Raw genomic sequence first — 19,486 nt, forward strand, 5'->3', positions numbered from 1 at the left:
CCTCCGTTTAATTTGAAAAAATCCTTTTAGCCCATTTAACCATCAAATTTTGATTTTTAATGTATTTTAACACATCATCTAATACATAACCTCTTCACACTAAACAAAAAGAAAGCAAATAATATTATTAAAATATTTCATATATTATGTTGTATTACAATGTATGTGCAACGGATTATCAAACATACAGATACATTTTTGGTTTAGCGTATAACATAGAATCTAAAACACGTTAAGTAGCGCTAACTGAACTTGTGATGTCACAACAAGTTCAGTCAACGCTACTCTTAACTAATAAGTTAAAACAAAAATACATTTGATATTTTATTATGGAAAAACTCAAGTAATGATTGCCATCTGCCTTTCAAGGTATGTATCATATTATATTGTGATGATTCAATTACTTGCGTACCCATTTTAATGAGGTGGGCACAAAACTATCGAATTGGTATACACTGGCTTCTGTTATGAGTAGACTCACGAACAATAATGTTGACAGTGTACTTTTTACCAATAAGGAGTTACCGGTTTTAATAAATTCAACAATGATTACATGAAATTATGTAAAGTATCCCCAAGCCATGTTTTAAAAGAGTTCTTCCATAGTTGATTAATTCAACGTTAGATAAACAAAATTATAATAAATACGTCCTTATTATAAGTTTGCCTGATTATTTTAGCAAGGACTAGAATGGACATCCCCAAAGCGTGCACTAGAATCATTATATGGAGGTTTTGACATATATTGTATGCTGTCCCACCGCATGCCCAGATCTGATACAGAAGCATCTATGCTTCTTGTCAGATCTGCAAGAGCAAAGCAATTTTTTTAACTAAATTGCGAAATTTATTGAAAATGTGAAACAATATAAAATTGTATCCCGATTTTACTGCGAATTTACATTTAAAAGCTTTTAATTTACCTGTAACTGCCAATCTAAATAATACAAGTTTGTAAATCCGTCACCAAATTTTCGAGAAGTACCCCGGTGCAGGCAGTGAAAACGATTAGTATTTAGTTAAGCAGGAAAGAACCTGAGAGAAATCAAATCTTGGCTTGACTCAAATTTACTCACTTTGAATGTCTCCAAAACAAAATACTTAACTTTTAGTATTAATAAAACAGGCCAACCACTAACTCACCCGAATATACCCATACATACATGTGTTATAGGTAGAAACAGTAGCTGTAAATGTGAATCTGTAGAACATGCTAATACGATCCGATATCTTGGTATTATCATTGATGATAAACTTAGATGGGAGGCTCATACTGAAATACTAACTACCAAACTCAAAAAATGTATATATTGCATCAAGACTCTAAGGAATATCCTAAGCTTAAAACAGCTAAAGAATGTATATTTTGCACTATGTCAAAGTTTAATAGGATATGGTGTCAGGGGCTGGGGTGGAGCGGCGAGCTCCATACTGGACCCATTAGTGAAAGTGCAAAAAGCTATAGTTAGAGTTATGTTCAGGAAGCCTTTCCGTTGTGAGTCTGAACCCTTGTTTCGTAGGGCAAATATTTTGATTGTAAGACAGATTTTCATTAAGTCAACTTTAGAGGACTTGCACAAAAACAGAGAGCCATACGTCATTAACCACTCTAAAGGCACAAGATCAAGAACTGAAGGCAAAATAAGTGTTCCTCGTGTGAGATCTTCGTTTGCCCAAAGACATTCAAATTTTATAGGCCCTAAAATTTATAATATGCTCCCACAAGAAGTATTGTGCTCAGTTGGAAATGGATTCAAGATGCACACAAAGGAATGGCTCCTAAAAATTGGAAGATCACAGTTGGAGCAGCAAATGAGAGTTTGTGTGTGATTGATCTATGTGTCAGTGTCAGTGTTTTATAATTGTATAGTCCTATTTTCTAATCCTATTTTCTAATTCTGTAATGTTACTCCTTTAGATTTTAAAAATATATGTAAAGCTGTATTATATTATAAAAGGAATAAGAATACCCTGCCTACCTCAGAACAGGTATCTCCAAATACCTAGTGAGGATAGAGAAAAAAAAAATAAAAAAAATAAAAAAAAAAGTTCAATTAATCAGCTAAATCCGACTCCGACCCGACGCTGGCCGGTACACAGACGCCCGCAACCCCGACCAGCACAGCAGACAGACCCGGAACTGACATAACTATCTATTGACATACGGTTTTGACATAACTATCTATATGTTCATTAATTTAAACTAGTATTTGAAAGATATATTTACTATCGAAAAAAACTAATAACATTGGAGGTTCTTAACGCCAACCTTAAAGCGAACCAGCTTAGGCATACTTTATTTGGTTATGGTAGACCTCCATAACTCAAATCTAGTTCTCCAAGTACACTTTAATAAAACTAACCCATTGACACTATCCACACACCATTTTATTATTTTTAAGTATGAATAAAAACAAAATCAGACGACATAAATCTTGTAAATAGAAAAAATAAAAACTGACCTTTAAGATTCAAAATATTTAAAAAAAGTTAAGATTATTATTATTATTTTAATAATTACCATTTTCCATTAAATTTGAAATCTCATCTTTGATGAAAAACTACATGTTTCCGTGATTAAGACATTAACCAAAATATCCACGTCTAATAAATATTTTCTCTTACAACCTCAGTGACCGTTGGAAATATTGCACTTTTAAATGATATTTATAACAAATAATTTGTGGATGAATGTAGGGCCAAAATTTAGGATGATCGAGTATTTCTAATACTTGAAAGTGGTTACGTCAGAAGTCAGAATAATCGGTGGGTATGTTTGATAATAAGAATTAATGTGAAAGAAGCAATTATTATTAATTTGCAAAGATAGATTGGTCTGGCTTTCTTTTCTCTATAATGATTAGTTAGTTGGTTAGTTAAAACTACCCTAAACTGGTACCTGAAGCGCAGGACTGATCACCTTGTCTTCACGTGTTAAGCAATCAAGATAACACTGCTTCTTTACGAAGTAGTGCTCTATGCATAATTGGGTGGAGGAAAGGGTTAGAAGAAGAAATATATATGTACATTTGTTTGCTATGTAATTTTGATAGAATCCTAAAAGCGCCTGGTTTTAGGCAATTTGCTTAACACTAATTACATTTATTTTCGTAAAATTGAAATATGTAAGCAGAGAGAGAACGCCAAGGCTTAAACTGACCAAAAGTGGCCTTGATCGACAGAGAAGGTTCCAGAGGCCTTGAAAATCTAAAATTTCTCAGTGATGAGGGATACAACTAAGATGAAAATTAGTAAATACGCAGTAAACTAAAGGTTTTGTAATAATAAAAATATACGATAACAACTTATAATTATATGATTGAAAGTTTGTATGTAGTTTAACCTAATTCTCAGATTTATTTTAAAATATTCACAATATGAACCACCAAAGTAAGAACGTTACATTATATTTAGGAGAATTTAAAAATATGATTAAATTTTATTTAAAAAATTCCTAGCTTACCTTACTACCTACCTCTACTGCCTACCCTAGTAAATGGTACCAGCTTACCTAACTACCTCTACTGTCTATCTTAATTAATTTTCTATGCACGCTTCTAAAAAATACAATTGCTTAAGGCCAAGTATTCGTTATGTCGCAACATTGAAATCCAGGTAACATTTTACGAAAATGATTTTTTTCTTTAAAAATTGTTTTGCATTGAAGAAAGTTATTCTTCGGAATAATTATAAGGTTTTGGAAAGAAAAGAGTTGAAATTGAAAAGTAAGGAGTTAAAATAAATAAATAAAAATATTTTTACCGTTTATATTTTTAAAAACAAAATAAATCAAAGTCATTTTTTTTAATTGAGCGTGAGGAAACGACTAGTCCTGAGCGTGGCTGAACTCATTCTGATTTGAAAGCTTGCAACAAGCTTGAGATCTAAGCCTTAATGATATCAAAGTCCGAAAAGTGAAAAGAGAAATTATAAATGCCAGCATTATTTTACTAATTTTCCCTTAAATTTTCCGTAAAAAATCCAACTTATATAAGTTGGCGATGCCTTCCCGCTGACATTGTTCCCGACCCAAGAGCAACGTCATCCCTCACGTTGTGTACATGTCCCTGGAAATATTTTTTCCCCGAGTTACCTACGCAATACTTCTAAGTCACGTGAGAAAAACACGCACAAAAGAAAAGGTTTATAAGAAATACCCTTCATGAAAAACGAGAAAGAAAATTCTCAATAAAAAATTCAGACGGTCTTATGAAGCGTATTTTAGAAAAATTTAAATTTATTTTTAATTGTGTATTTCTTTTACAAGGTAACGCGTTGCTCAACATAGATGAAGATGAAAATGAAATATAAGTCTGGGTTTATGACCTGTCAAAGCCTGGTTAAGGGATCACTTTACACGTGCAACATTCACTATTCTACCCATGATTGACAACCACACTCCTCTTTTTTTTGGAACAACTCCTAGATAAATGATCAATCTCATGACACAGTACGAAATTGTTCACAACAACTATCTTTGTTGGATTGAAAAAGCTTTTATTTAGCAGACACCTTTCATTCGGATGTATGTAAAACCTGAGTCCCCGATATTAACATACTAGGAAACGCCTAAAAACATGATTAATTTGTTTTGTAAGCAATGAAAATATTTTTTTATTACATATAAGAAATTTATGGGACAGCTTTGGAGTCGAAAACATTGAAAGTGCACTGTCAAGAAGCACGCTGTTTGCCTTGAGCAAATAAAACAATATTGATAAACAATACTGTTTAAGTGATTACTTTACACGTGTGTAAAGTGATCACTTAAACCAGCCTATGACGGTCGTCAGCCCCGTAAATGCCCAGACTTCCATTTTCTTCTTCATCTTTGATGAGATGTCAAAAAATAATATAAAACAATACTGTGTGTCGCTGTTACGTTCGATAGATGGCGCTGCGATTTTGGTAAAAAAAAATAATATTAAAAAAAAAACATAATAATATTATTTTATTTATAAATGTATAAAAAATAAAACCCTTATCCGCACCCCAATGATGCATAGGGCACTGTGTCATATAAACGCAGTGTTATCTTGATCGTTTACACATGAAGGAAAGGTGATCAGGCCTCCGCTTCAGGTACCAGTCCATGGTAGTATTGAATAAATAATACAGTGAATAAATCACTTATATTTATTTTACCCCCTTTGGGAATCGAACCCGGGACCTCCAGAACGGTAGCCGAGCGTGCTGACCATTACACTACGGAGGCGGACAAATGTATACATACTAGGCGGATAAATGTATACTCATATATATTCAAAGGGTTATAAACACTTTTTCTTAAGGTCAAGTATTCGTAAGTCGCAACTTTATTTTCTTCAAATCTGGATAACATTTTAGGTAAATGATTTTTTCTAAGAACATCGTTTTTGCATTGAAAAAATAAGTTTTTTTTCGAAAAAATTATAGGTTTTTGAAAAGAAAAGAGTTACTGAAAGGTTAGAAGTTATATATTCTAGATTTCAGAATATGTCAATTTTAAAATACTGACCCGGCACCTACGACAACATAATATTTTTCAATGTAGCCATTTGAAAACTAACTACCATATGTTCTCTCCTATTCCAGGAATTCTAAGATATGACAATAAATACGGGCTATTGGTTGATGTTTTTAGTATATCAATAAACATCTTTAAGTCAAAATTTACACAGCACTTTTTGGATCTCTTGGTATGAATTTTATTTATATTATTACCTTCCCTAATTTGTACCTATTTTTCTAACCTTTTTTTCACCAAGTTTTGCATTTGTTTTATTACTTATACTTATCTTTTCGTTTTTCATTATTGTTTTTATTTTTTATTTTATATAATTTATTATTATTGTCTATGTAATCTATCTTAATTTCTAATTTCTTTATTATTTTTTGTAAAAAGCAGTAATACCGTAAATGAATAAATAAATAAATATAGATCCATACAATTTTTTTATTATTATCAAATTTACATTATAAAGAAAAATTGAGAACGTGACTGAACGCATTTTGATTTGAACGCTTGAGATTAGCTTGATATCTAAGCCTTAAATGAGATCAATAATCTGTAAGCGGGATATAGTATTTAATGTATTAATGGCCCGATCCATTTATTTCTCAAATCATGTGAAAGTCCAGATTTAGATAATGCAAATATATATTCTATCGTTAGTAACGTATTTGAAAATATACAATGGATTACAACGATTTCAGTTTAAAGGATTAAATCAAGAATAGAAAACGTCATAGGCTACTTTGATTTAAGCCACAAAATTATATCCTGCAGTCGGTTATGATTCCAAGAAATAATGATTGAACGATCTATTCTAAGGTAAGACTATTTCAAATCGATCGATTTTAATCCCACAGAGCTCCAGATGAGTAAAATAAATACCAAAAAATATATGTTTATAAGTGTGATAAATACCAATGAAGCAGACTGAATGCAGTCAAAATGCGATCCCTCAGACAATTATGTAGCAAAACGGTTTATGATAGATGTTCAAATGTTGAAATAAGGAGAGAATGCAAGGTTGTGGAGAAGTGGAGAAAAATGTTTACAAAGACAGGGTGGTATGACTATTCGCTTCTCCGCAAGGGTAGGAGGAAAAAACAATTTGTCTCTGCAAACCAAATTCGAATTTTCTACACTCATGCATCATCTTTCACATACCCGCCTATTATTCCGACTCCTGAATTGACCACGCAAATTATTTGAAATACTTGATTGTGCCATATTTTTCTCGATCTTGCTCCTCTCCTATGTCTAACCACATTCACTTCATAAATTTGTTTTATTATTTTTTCTTCACTCATTCCATCCACATGGCCAAACTGTGTTCACACATTTCTTAATTTTATCGATAATGCTTATTTCAGTCTAGCATTCTTAGCTTATTTCTCCATTCAAACATTCATACATCGTTTTAAGTGCATTCGTTTGAGAAATCGCATTTCAACTGCATTCAAACGACTTTCATCTTTAAACTTAATATCGCATCAATTTTACGCAGTGCCTTTTGCGTTAGTAAAGAAGAAAAAAAATATTCGTAAACGTACTGCACTCTTGAGTAAAGATTTTTGATTAAAAAAAACATTCATTTCGTTGACGTCAAACGCAACGATATAAATTTGTGTAAATGGAGCTATGAGTCATCGACTTCGTATCAAATACATCGCAATATAATAAATACGATTTATATTTTTTCAAAGGAACAAATAAGGAAAAGACTGTTCAATTAAGTTTCATTCACAGAAGAACTGTTTTATGAAGAAAGCAGGAGAACGTATCACGCACGTGATCAATTAAAAAAATAATTATTTTATTATAAATTATTTCATTAAATATCTGTGATAAACAGTTTCCATTTATTGTTTTATTATTTGGTTAATGAGAGAAAATGTGGTCGTCACGTTTACCTGCAGAAATATTACATAAACTCATCAAAGTTCACGTTTCTGGGAAACATTTTCATTTGAAAGGTGTAATTTAACACGTGGAAAGTGAAATAAACCTTTTAATTAAAGTATCAACGTCACTAAGCAATTAAATCAATAACTTTCAAATCTTAAATGCACGCAAATATAAGAAATGTCTCGAGAGAGGTTTGATTTTTGAGGAATAGAGTTTGTATAAATATTTACAAGTATAGGAGTATACAATTGAACACAAAAGAAGCTTTTTTATTCCAAACTTCTCAATCATTTTAACACTGTGATTTTCAATTTTTTAGACATTAGTTTAAAGGATGAAGCTGTTTGATTCTAAATTTTTCATTTTCGAATCCTTATCCATACACCATTGGTGCATAAGGCACTGCACCATATAATATTATACGAGAGGTGATCAGCCCTCCGGATCCGGTACCAGTCCAGGGTAATATTTTATAAATATTATCATGAAAAAATAAATTATATTTATTTGTTCTCCCCCTAGGTATCAAGACCCCCAAAACGGTAGCCAAGAGTGCTGACCATTACACTACGGAGGCGGACTCTAAATTAGTTGAGACTATAAATAAATTGTAAAATTATTTTATATTGAGTAAAAAAAAAACAAACAATATATGGATGTGAAGCCTGGAGTTGGCAAAAGAAGGATGAAAGTAGACTGAATGTAGTCAAAATGACGAATCTCTCTGACGAATATACTTTAAAACGATTTTTTTTCTTTGTTTTAAATTCTTTTGCATTACATAGCATAAATTCAAATACAAAAAATATTTATAAAACATAAAATTTAGAAAAGTGCCTGGGGATACATTTAGACATTTTCAACTAAATAATTAAGTCTCAAAAAAAAAACTTGATCGATGACGTATGTATGTATTTATATATATATATATACATACATGTATATATATATATATATATATATATATATATATATATATATATATATATATATATATATATATATATATATATATATATATATATATTATATATATATATATATTTATATACATATATGTATATATACATACATATAAACTTTCTCTTGTTTTTATTATGTTTATAACTATGCTTATGTATTATTTAATTTTAACAGTGTTTTAACGAAATTTACATTATATATGTCTTGTTTCTAATATTAGAAGTCGTGAATAATGAAGTTATTTGTGAATGTTCATAGAATTGCCTATAATAATGGTGACTGGAAATCCTATTCAACGTTATCTTTTAGATAAACTGATTACGGTTAGTAAACGTGCAATACAGTGGTATAACACACTTCCGCCTCACCCACACAGACTAAGGTAGTCTGCCTCCCCACTTTCCGACGCCACCCCAGGGGAAGGCTATATAAGCGGGAGTAAACCCTCCCTTGCTCAGTTTATCTCCAGCTTTCAAACTGGAAATACTGCTGAATACATTTCAGTGAACGAACGGCAACGAGATAAATATTTTGTATCCATATTTATAGTTGTTCTTCTTTCATTAAAAATTTAATAGATAAGTGATTGTATTTATCATTAATTTTGAAGTGAATTGAAATATCTTATTTAAAAATTATTTTAAAAAACTTTACAAACTTCAAGATACGGATTATCTGTGTTTACACGTAAACTGAGTAATCTCGAAGGGCAGAAAATACCCAGTCCAAATCTCACCCTTCCGGCGATCGTAGTGTGGCCACCGATGGATGAAGCGGAGACAGCGAAGGGGGCGCACCTCCTGAGAGCGCTGGGCAGGCGGCTCGGCAGGTCGCGGCAGCAGGACGAGGACTGCCGGAGCTCCAGCACGGACTCCAACTCCAGCCACTCCCGAACCAGCTCGGCCATCTCGCCCGACCCCCGAGAGGTGTACTCCAGCAGCGACACCGGCAGCGACGACTCTCCCGAGAGACGGCGCCATAGATCCACCACCGTCTCCTTCAGAAAAGTGTTCCAGAACCTCAGCATCTCTTCCCGATCTCACTCCTGCAGCAGCGGCAATTCCGACAACGACAAATCGCGCTCGAGAACCACCAAGAAGAACCAGCAACCGAAGAAGATCTTGAGGTCGCCTGTGACCTACACGTACGTTCGAGGACTCTCCGGCTTGCCGACCCAACGAGTGCCGGTGGGGAGGAACTCTTATCCGACCCAGAGACTCTTCCTCTCAGGCCTCAACCGATAGACCACCTCTATTATGAAACAAGAATAAATTGACAAAATCCAAGGAACTCTCCAAACATCATGCGCCTTAGGCGAATCATCTCACTTCATCAAACTAAAGACTTTATCATTAGACTTAATTCGGATTAATATTATGATTTAGAAATGACTGAGTGATAGCGTCTTGACAGGTAATGTAGGTACATTTTGTATTCAATCCGCTTATCACCATTAAAATATAAACATATAAGAGTATGGTGCGGAATATTTCTTTAAATTTGTAGTAAATTCGTTTATTAAAAATAATTTCACTCAATTTAGTTCAGATAATGAATGTAAACATACATTATACCTAACTTAAATAACGCACTTTTCACATCATTTAAAAAATGTTAACGATATGCATCACCATTAAACTAGTTAATATACACTTATGCGATTATCTTTGATGTCAATTACAAATGAATATCATATTGAAAGTGATACAGCATGCGAATGGTAAAATCGTTTTAACTTACAACATTTTATCGTCTTAAAAGGAATTGGCCGAATATGGACCAAAACAAATTGATGAAACTATATTCCCACGTTACTGTTGTACAGTTGTAATAGAAAATTGTAGTTTGTGATATCGACCATAAAAATAAGTACTGAGATTTTGTACGCAAGTATCTGTCGACGGACTACATCGACAAGTACTTGACTAGGTAGAATATGAGAGTAGAAATGCGATTTCTTATTGAATATTGTTTGTAAAGTAAGGAATGCTAGTTGAAAAGACTGTTTTGCAAAAAAGTTTGTACTCAATACATAAATAAGTATTATTATCACTAATGTAATACGATTGGAATTGTATAATGAACTTTTTAATATGATATGTTAGATTCAATTGATCATAATATTTCCCCTTGAAAAATATTTAGTGCCTTTTGTCTTGAGGAAAATATTTAGATGACAGTTTTTTAAGATCTCGCAGAGCCTCTATTTTGGAGGCTTGTCTACAGGTAGGATAGTAAGGATGAGGAAGGATGATCCGTAAAAATCTAAAACACCCAGACCAATTGAAAATAAATATTTCTTAAACTCATTTTGCAATTGGCGGGTATCGAACCTGGGACGCCAGTTTCGCAGACGAGCATCCAGCCTATCAATCTTTATACGAAAGAACCTATTAGTGACCGTTATTTTATTTTATATAATTTGTAAATAAACGCTTATAATGGTTTATGAAATACCAACACCGCATTTCAATATATTTAAATAAAATTCTAAATCCGTTCGGGTTGACGTACCGCGTGTGCTAAATGAAATTTACGAATCTTTTTATAATCAAATTTCTCAAAATATATTTTTCAAAAGTTTGCACCTCGTATAAAATAAATGTATAAACTAATAAATGAAAAAATTCCTTTTATGTCAGTAAAGGAATTTTGTAAGGGTTATTTTTGTGTTAAAGAGAATGTAGATTTATGACATAAATGTTGATGAATAATAAATCAAGATTGAAATATAAAATATATTATTATTAACCCTCTACTTCCCTTTTTCCTAAACCTTCCTCAATCAATAAATATGTGTGCTGAATATTGCAATAATGACATGCACTTTGAATATAATACAATAACCTGATTAAGAAATCAATCAATAAAAAAGTAAGTGAAAATGATTGATTTTGAGCAATTGGATTTTTTATACATCTAAAAACACTTTTTATTCGCACAGTAATAATAACAACTTATTATTACATTTTTTCTCAAGCACTTCTATATATACATACTTGAATAGTATCCTTTTTGGGAAATTAGCTCAGAGGACAAAAGTACAAGCTACTACATACAACTGATCATCAAAGGTAAGATTGAGAGTCCATAAGGTATCAAAAGAAGGTAGATCTCCTGGCTTCATAATATACATGAGTGGACAATAGTACAGAGCATCGAAGAGCTGTTTCAGACTGCCCGAAATATCATACATTATCATAAGTGATAGTAAACGTCCAGGGTACCTGACACGACACGTAGCCGCATAGATTTATCTCGAGACGACCTGGATTTGAATACAAATTTATTTTTAAATTTCTTATGAAGATAAGCATTAAATGAGATAAACATTTTGTTGTTTATATTCCGGTATATGTATTACAATGAGGAAGAGTGTTGATAATCGTCAAATCACATGGCATTAAATTAATTATAATAATGGATTATCAAATGACAGTAATTGGATTTTGCCAGCTCTTAAAAAGCAACTTCTAGAACAATAAACGCAGCCAAAAAAAACTTATAAGTTTCAAAGCTACATTATCAAATTTCGAGACATTCTAAAATATTGTGATAAGATTTGAAAATAATATATAAGATTTTAAAAAAACACTAACCTTGTAAAGTGAATTAAGATTTTCTCGAATTTACACTTAAATAAATTGAGATTTTCCTTTAAAAAACTTTCGCTACAATTTCTTCCCAGATAAAATTGTGTGAACATTTTTGTACAGTTCAAGTTTGTGACATTATTTTGCAAAAATTATCAATAATTTGAAAAGTGTGTAAAGGATTTATGTTGCTTTTTTGATAATGCAACCGGTTACTGAATAGTATCCGTAATTTTTTTTTAGTTTAAATTCTTTCCATCTTAAGTTTTTTGATAATTAATTAAAATACGCAATACGCAACTAAATTTGTACACTGATTATCGTTAGCTCTGAATGATCACGACTTATTTTAAAGAAGTCATTACTTTATCCTTTCAACAAATCGCTCACTCCTTTCAACAACGTCAAACATCAAAAAACTTTATTTTTCGTGAGATTTTTTTTAAAGTTTAAAAATATAATAAAATGTATTAAAAATAAATATTAAGCCACTTACTGTCCAACAGATCACTTTAGGTAAAACTTTAAAAATATTAAGTTTATTTAAAAAAATAATTAAACAAAACGTTTTCTTCAAAATGCAAAAATAGCGCTTTCTGAACTGTAGCGGGTAAATATTAAGTTTAAAATATGCCACGTTGGCTGGGATATAGTACATTTTCTGGGCATTCCGAAAACATGAACAATTGAAAATAGAGGATTTTTGATATATGACGTTGTTGAAAGGAGTGAGTGAAATAACTACAACAGTTCTTGAACCTTTGATACTAATGTCTTATCGTATCAAAGGTTCAAGAACTGACTCAAAGGAAAAAGGCAATGGAAATTTCTGTACTTCTCTCTCTTTCTCTCTCGCTCTCTATCTATCTGAATCTTTTTTAAATGGATAACAATTATGGCTAATGCACTCAACTACGTGTTTGACCACCATAAAAACTAAGATAACCTTGTTTTTTTGTTGTTGTTGTAATTATGGAATAAACCTTTTCAGTGACATTCAAAACATGAAAAGTCCCAGTTCATTAGCTTCACGGTTGTACCGATATCAATAAATCGGGAGTCTGTGATATTCGTTTTTCATTAAACTTAAACTTAAACGGGTGCGGACCCGATGGTGCATAGAGTACTGCTTCATATAAACGCAGTGTTAACTTGATCATTAACACATGAAAAAAATGTTAATAATTTAGAGTAAAAAATCGATTATATTTATTTGAACCCCCCTGTAAATCAAACGTGGGATCTCTAGTACGGTAGCCGAGAGAGCTGACCATTGCACTACGAAGGCGGATATATAAATATAAATCTTTAATTTTAGATAAACCTGGCAAGGTCTAAAGGAGGTGCCAGTCGACCGAACACCTTAGAATCATAATTTATATTTGAAGCACTAACTTTGTGAAATTTGTAACTCTGGTAACTTTGTGAAAAAAAACCTTATAATCAGTTTGCAGTCTTGATATGCTGTACATAGGGTACGAATATGCATCAAGCAAGTTGATAAGTAATTTTTATCGAGCATTGAACTGAAGACTCAGTTCTTACACATGCTCAAAATAATAAATTACATTATACAATATTTTTTTTTTAAAATAAATAATAATAAAACCCTTATCCGCACTTGAATGGCGCATAGGGCACTGTGTCATATAAACGCAGTGTTATTCTGATCGTTTTTACACGTGAAGGAAAGGTGATCAGCCCTCCGCTTCAGGTACCAGTCCATGGTAATATTGAATAAATATTACATTGTAAGAATCACTTATATTTATTTTACCCCCCTTGGGAATCGAACCCGGGACCTCCAGAACGGTAGCCGAGCGTGCTGACCATTACACTACGGAGGCGGACAGTAAAATATATCTAGATAATTCAAGAGAAAGCCCATTGTTTCTCAATCAACTATGTTTCAACGTCTTCTGTGTTCTACAATAGAATAGATAAGAGATTCTATTTTGAGACTGCAGTCTTCATATATATCGTGTTGGAAAGGTACTCAAACAATATTGTATTACAAAAGGGTACACCAGCGTTTTAAACACTAAGACGATAAGAGATATTTTAAGCTACATGTTTTATTGAATTTGGTTTCCGAGTTGTTGGAAGTTGAAGTTGGATTTTTTTTCAATTTCCTTTAAAAAATTGTAGCCTTACTGATCAACAACAATTTTTGCAACTTTTTCAAGAATATTTATAATTTAAGATATATTTTTAAAAGAACATCTAAAAAAATATATCTCACACTAATTTTAATTTTGTGTTGAAGAACACTTTTTTTCTTATTTATTTATTTATTGATTTGACTTTCAAAGTAAAGAACTCTATTTTTAACCAGCCTATGACAGGTGAAAAGCCTAGACTTCCATATTCTTCTTCATCTATGTTGAGATATCAACAAAAAAATTGTAATAAATATTTTTAAAACTAGTAGAATCCAAACCCCTGCATAACTGATATAGCGCGAGGATGTTGTCGAGTTTCCGAGATGTCGTATTCATAAACCGGGTGGTATTAGTGCACCGGTGCCGAGTTGGGAATTCCAGTACCATTCATTGTGAAGCGGCCGCATTGCAGTGATGCAACACAGCCAAAGCCTACACTACACCCTGCATACAGCCTGAAAACTACGTGCCTAGCTGCAGCCTATTCGGTAGGTGTCGGGTAGTGAACCCTCACAAGGGTCATTGCTCCCTGAAGCCATCGATTATCTCAGGCACTATTTCACACTAATTTTTGGTTTATCGGTGAATTATACACTTATACGGCCTACGCAATACGTGTTTAGGTTACAGTCAGAAATATCGATAAAAAGACACTTATCTGAAAACAAGTAAATGAAATTTTACATTTAGGTTAAAGTTCCAAATAATGTATTATCTGAGAAATAAAATGACTTTTCACCCACTCACTTTTTTATTTAAAAACCGATTAGTTTCGGCAACAACCTGTTACCCTCTTCAGGCTTTGTTTTATTACTATATAGACATAAAAAATACGTATTAATTATGACATATATTATGTTATGTTATATATTATGTATGTCTATTTAGTAATAAAACAAACCCTGAAGAGGGCATCAGGTTTTTGCCGACACTAGTTGGTTTATAATAAAAAAAGTGAGTGGATCAAAAAAAAGTCATTTTATTTCTCCAAATAATATATTTCAATAATTTACAAAGTTAATGCTTTAAATATTCAAAATATAACAAATAATGGTTTACTTAAATAGTTTAAAAAAATCATGTAATCTGTTTGAATTTTCAATGATAAAAAAAATATTTAAATCTTCTCAATGAGTATCTAACTGTAGCATTCATTTCAAATCATAGGGATCCTCGTAAGAAATGATAATAAAAAAAAAATATTTGACATCTTAACATAGACGAAGAAGAATTTGGAAGCCTAAGTATTTATAGGGCATATGACATGTTACATAGGCATATGACATAGGCTGGTTAAGAGATGACTTTACACACGTTGAAGATTCACTATTCTACCTTTGATTGATAACAATACTACTAAAAAAATTGTATTTACTAGATATATCATTAATCTCATGGTAACAACAGCCATCCTTGTTGAATTGAAAAAGCTTTTAAATATCAAACCCCGGATAAATTTCATATCGCTTTCTCTGTAAAGATGTCAAAAAATGTAAAAATAACTCCTTGACAAAACAAACCAAGAATTGTGAATAATTATTTTTATACACTCAAAATGTTGTGGATCAAAAATGGGTCAAATTAAAATCCTAAATATGTACAAAGTAAAAATATCACTTTGAAAGAAAAAAAAATATCAATAATTAAATAATTCAATGAAATATTTATAAGCATTAAATTATTCATTATTGATAAAAGTTTTACGTAACAGCAATTTTTTGTCGATAATATGGAAATTTAAGATTCATTGTGTATATGTTCTTCTTTTCAAATGAGGAAAAAATTCCATCTTTAGATTAATCTAGTTTTCATGATATTCTGAATTCAAACTAACAAGCGAAAATATTTCATTACATAAAAACAGAATAATATTTTGAGTTGTGTTCACACCGGTTATTTTCTAAATATCTGAAGATTTCAGACTCCACAGCAGCGTTATGTTACGTGATATTGTAACAAATCAAACACGCTTGTTATTTTTTAAGGCTAAAAGGACCTTTCAATGACAAATATTTGACAGAAAAATATCATTTCCAGCTTAAAGGCTCTCGTTAAAAATATAGATTTTTTACTTGTGTAAACTGTTTTATTTTTAATGGAGCTCTAGAAAATAATAGTTATATTATTGGCTTCCCATTTTAAAATGAAACATCTATCGTTTTTTTTTATTTAAAAAAAACATAAAAGCCTTTTGCAACCCAAGGCTTCCGACCTGGCATTTGGCTGGCTAAAATGATCACTTTATACACTTGTGTAACGTACACCACTCCGTCCAATATTGAATATTGTTTTCTTCTTCCTGGCTCCATCCCGACTAATTGTCTTTATAGACTGATGGGGTCAGTTCTACTCGTCCTCAGGTTGTAGGTCCTTCTATCATACACAACGTCACCTAGGTCATGCCTTCAAATCATCATCTCTCTGTAGCATCCATGAATTTTTTGGTCTTCCCCTAGACGTCTTTCTAGGAACATCCATGGCGATCGCTTGGAATACAATATGTTCAAATTTAGAATTACCTTCATTTTTATATTCATTATCACAAATATAAATTATTCAGTCTCATTTTACTTCATTCACTGGGAATATATTTTCGGTTACTAGCATAATATCAAATAAAAATACATCATTGTCCAATGTGAATATAAATATATATAAATAGTTCAATGTGAATATATTAGTTTCTAAAGTTATTGTCATGAATGGAGTGTAATTATTATACACGTAATGAAATACAGTTGTTCGTTAATCATAACAGTACCTTTGTTTGATTATCCTTTTGTACCAAATATTCTATGCCTGGAGAGTCTTTTTGACTAAAAATAACAATGTTCAAGTTATGAGAGTATTCCTATATTGAATGTCGTGCAATCCAATAGAATAGCTATTATTTTAAGGGTATTACAACATGTTACGTATTGGTGTGTAGAGATATTTTAAGAAAAATTGTTCATACTAGTTATAAGGTTTATTGTGTATTGTTCATAATTGAAAAAAATATATAAGGTAACATTTCCCCTATAGGATGTAAGTTTGTAATAAATATTTATTTTAAAATAAATATTTGTAAACTCCCACGCTAAACCATAAATTAATTCCTCTTTTTAAATGCAATTTATTGTACAATTAATATAATGCGTAATTTATATAGGGCAATTTTCGTAAAGAATTACTTCAATGGCGCTTTACAATTTTGAGTTTAAAACTACGTCAGTTAAAAATTATTATTCATGTCGATATTTACGTTTATATATATCGTAGTCGTACAGGAGAAAGTGACCAACTACCAAAACGTAAAATTTTCAGGAGGGCCATTTATGTCACTTTTGATTGGCAAGAAAATAAACACCAATGCAGTTAGTCATTTTTATCAAGTCAATATATTATACTTCCAAGTTTAAAATCCTTTTGGATTTTTTCAGGGCAATATTAAGCCAGTAAGATATCAAATAGTCAATGATCACTTTTTCTAAAACAATGCACTTGGTCACATTCTCCTGTATGACTACGATATATATACATGTATATATATATATATATATATATATATATATATATATATATATATATATATATATATATATATATATATATATATATTGTTTATATATATATATATATAAATATATATATATATATATATATATATATATATATATATATATATATATATATATATATATATATATATATATATATATATATATATATATATATATATATATATATATATATATATATATATATATATATATATATATATATATATATATATATATATATATTTTTAATATTTATAATTATATATAAATATATGTTTACATAGATAAAAGGAAATCGTTTATTTTACTATCAATAAATTTTATTGCTTTGATACGAACTTTTTACATTTTAATTACTTAAATATTTTTCATTCGTTCTGAATTCTATCGTCACCTAAGTGTTGCATAGGGTGCTACATCAGATAAACACACAATAGTAAAATACAAGGATATAAGCTGATCACAATCATATATTTGACAGGAATAAGAGATGTTGGTACGTTAAGGAGTTTAGAATAAAGTACACGCGAAAGAAGTAAGATGAAAATTAATAAATAGAAAAAAGAGAAAAACTGCAATGAATTCAAGTGCTAATTATTCAGAAACAAGGAAAAGTGTACGATGCATTTATTTTTAACACTCTTCTTATCATTCACCGTTCATTTTGCGTAATACTAAAAAAAATTGTATTAAACAAAGTGAACGATGACTGATGAAGAGAGTGTTATATTACTATACCACAAAGTAAAGAATTCTTTAAATATATAATATATATTTATTTTAATTTTCAATTATTCAAAAGAATGGATTAATATCATGACGTCCACTGTAGTAAAAAAATATTATTTATTGATTCGGCATTAGCTTTGTGGAATGAAATGTTGATTTTTTTAAATTAAACTTGTATTTTATAATACCACTTAATGAGATTTATTTCATAAAGTTTTTTTTTAGTTTTACACAATTAGATTCTAAAACTACAGACTTTATTATCTATAGGTTTAAAGTAAAAAAAAAACTTTTTACTTTTCACCTGTAGATGAAAACATCTGTAGTTTTCAAAACTAGTCGTGTGTAATAAAATAAAACTCATTAAATAGTATTATACAAGTGTTTATTTTTAAAAAAATCATAAAAAATAACGTTTTAAAAAAGGCTATATTTCCAATGCCTTCGATGACGTCACGATGGTAGTATGACGTCATGAAGCAGTGAATTCTGAATATGGGTCATGAGGCCCGGGAATGGCTGCAGCGAGCATTCAAGTCGAGGGAGCGTTGCCCTAGCGGAGCACTCAAGTCTAGTATATTGTACCTACGTCGGGTTATATAGGTCAGAAGCGCCGTATTATAGACTCGCGGTCATTGACGGATAATGCTTTAATGCTAAATATGGCGAAAACCAACGCCTTGTCACACCATGACACTCCATGATTGCTAACAACTTTACAGATTTTATTTAATCTATTCAAATGAGAAATCCAAGTAAACTCATAATTTAATCTTAAAGGTGTCTCCACTTTAAGTATGAGTATGAGTGAGGAAAGAACGGCTAAATAAATTTATGAATCGAATGTAGTTGAAAAAAGAAGCAGAGGACGACCGTGCAAAACTTGGCACAATCAGGTATGTCAAATACTTGAAAGCGGCCGGGTCAGGAGTCGTAATAATCGTCGAGTATGTATAAGGAGATGCATGAATTTAAAAGAGGTGAAGAATGTTTGCAAAGACAGAGTGGTGTGGCGTTCGAATCTCTCTGCCTACCCCTGCGGGGAAGCGGCGTGATGGTTAGTAAGTTAGTTAGGTGTCTCAACTTAATATGAAATTTGTA

The 19,486-nt window shown here is 31.2% G+C and overlaps 1 protein-coding gene across 1 annotated transcript; it reads left to right on the forward strand.

The window, feature by feature from the left end:
• Positions 1 to 8,845: 8,845 nt before the first annotated feature.
• Positions 8,846 to 10,703, forward strand: LOC148300406 (uncharacterized). The gene has a single exon (XM_088274871.1). The coding sequence runs from the start codon at positions 9,124 to 9,126 to the stop codon at positions 9,601 to 9,603; it is 480 nt and encodes a 159-aa protein (XP_088130997.1). The 5' UTR covers positions 8,846 to 9,123; the 3' UTR covers positions 9,604 to 10,703.
• Positions 10,704 to 19,486: the final 8,783 nt, after the last annotated feature.

Source organism: Brachycentrus maculatus, unplaced genomic scaffold, assembly GCF_059751285.1.
Source record: "Brachycentrus maculatus isolate JH-2025_06_01 unplaced genomic scaffold, ASM5975128v1 h1tg000728l, whole genome shotgun sequence".
Taxonomy (NCBI): Eukaryota; Metazoa; Arthropoda; class Insecta; order Trichoptera; family Brachycentridae; genus Brachycentrus; species Brachycentrus maculatus.

Coding starts and splice junctions, on each gene's coding strand:
- LOC148300406 (XM_088274871.1), top strand. CDS start 9,124: ATGGATGAAGCGGAGACAGCGAAGGGGGCGCACCTCCTGAGAGCGCTG.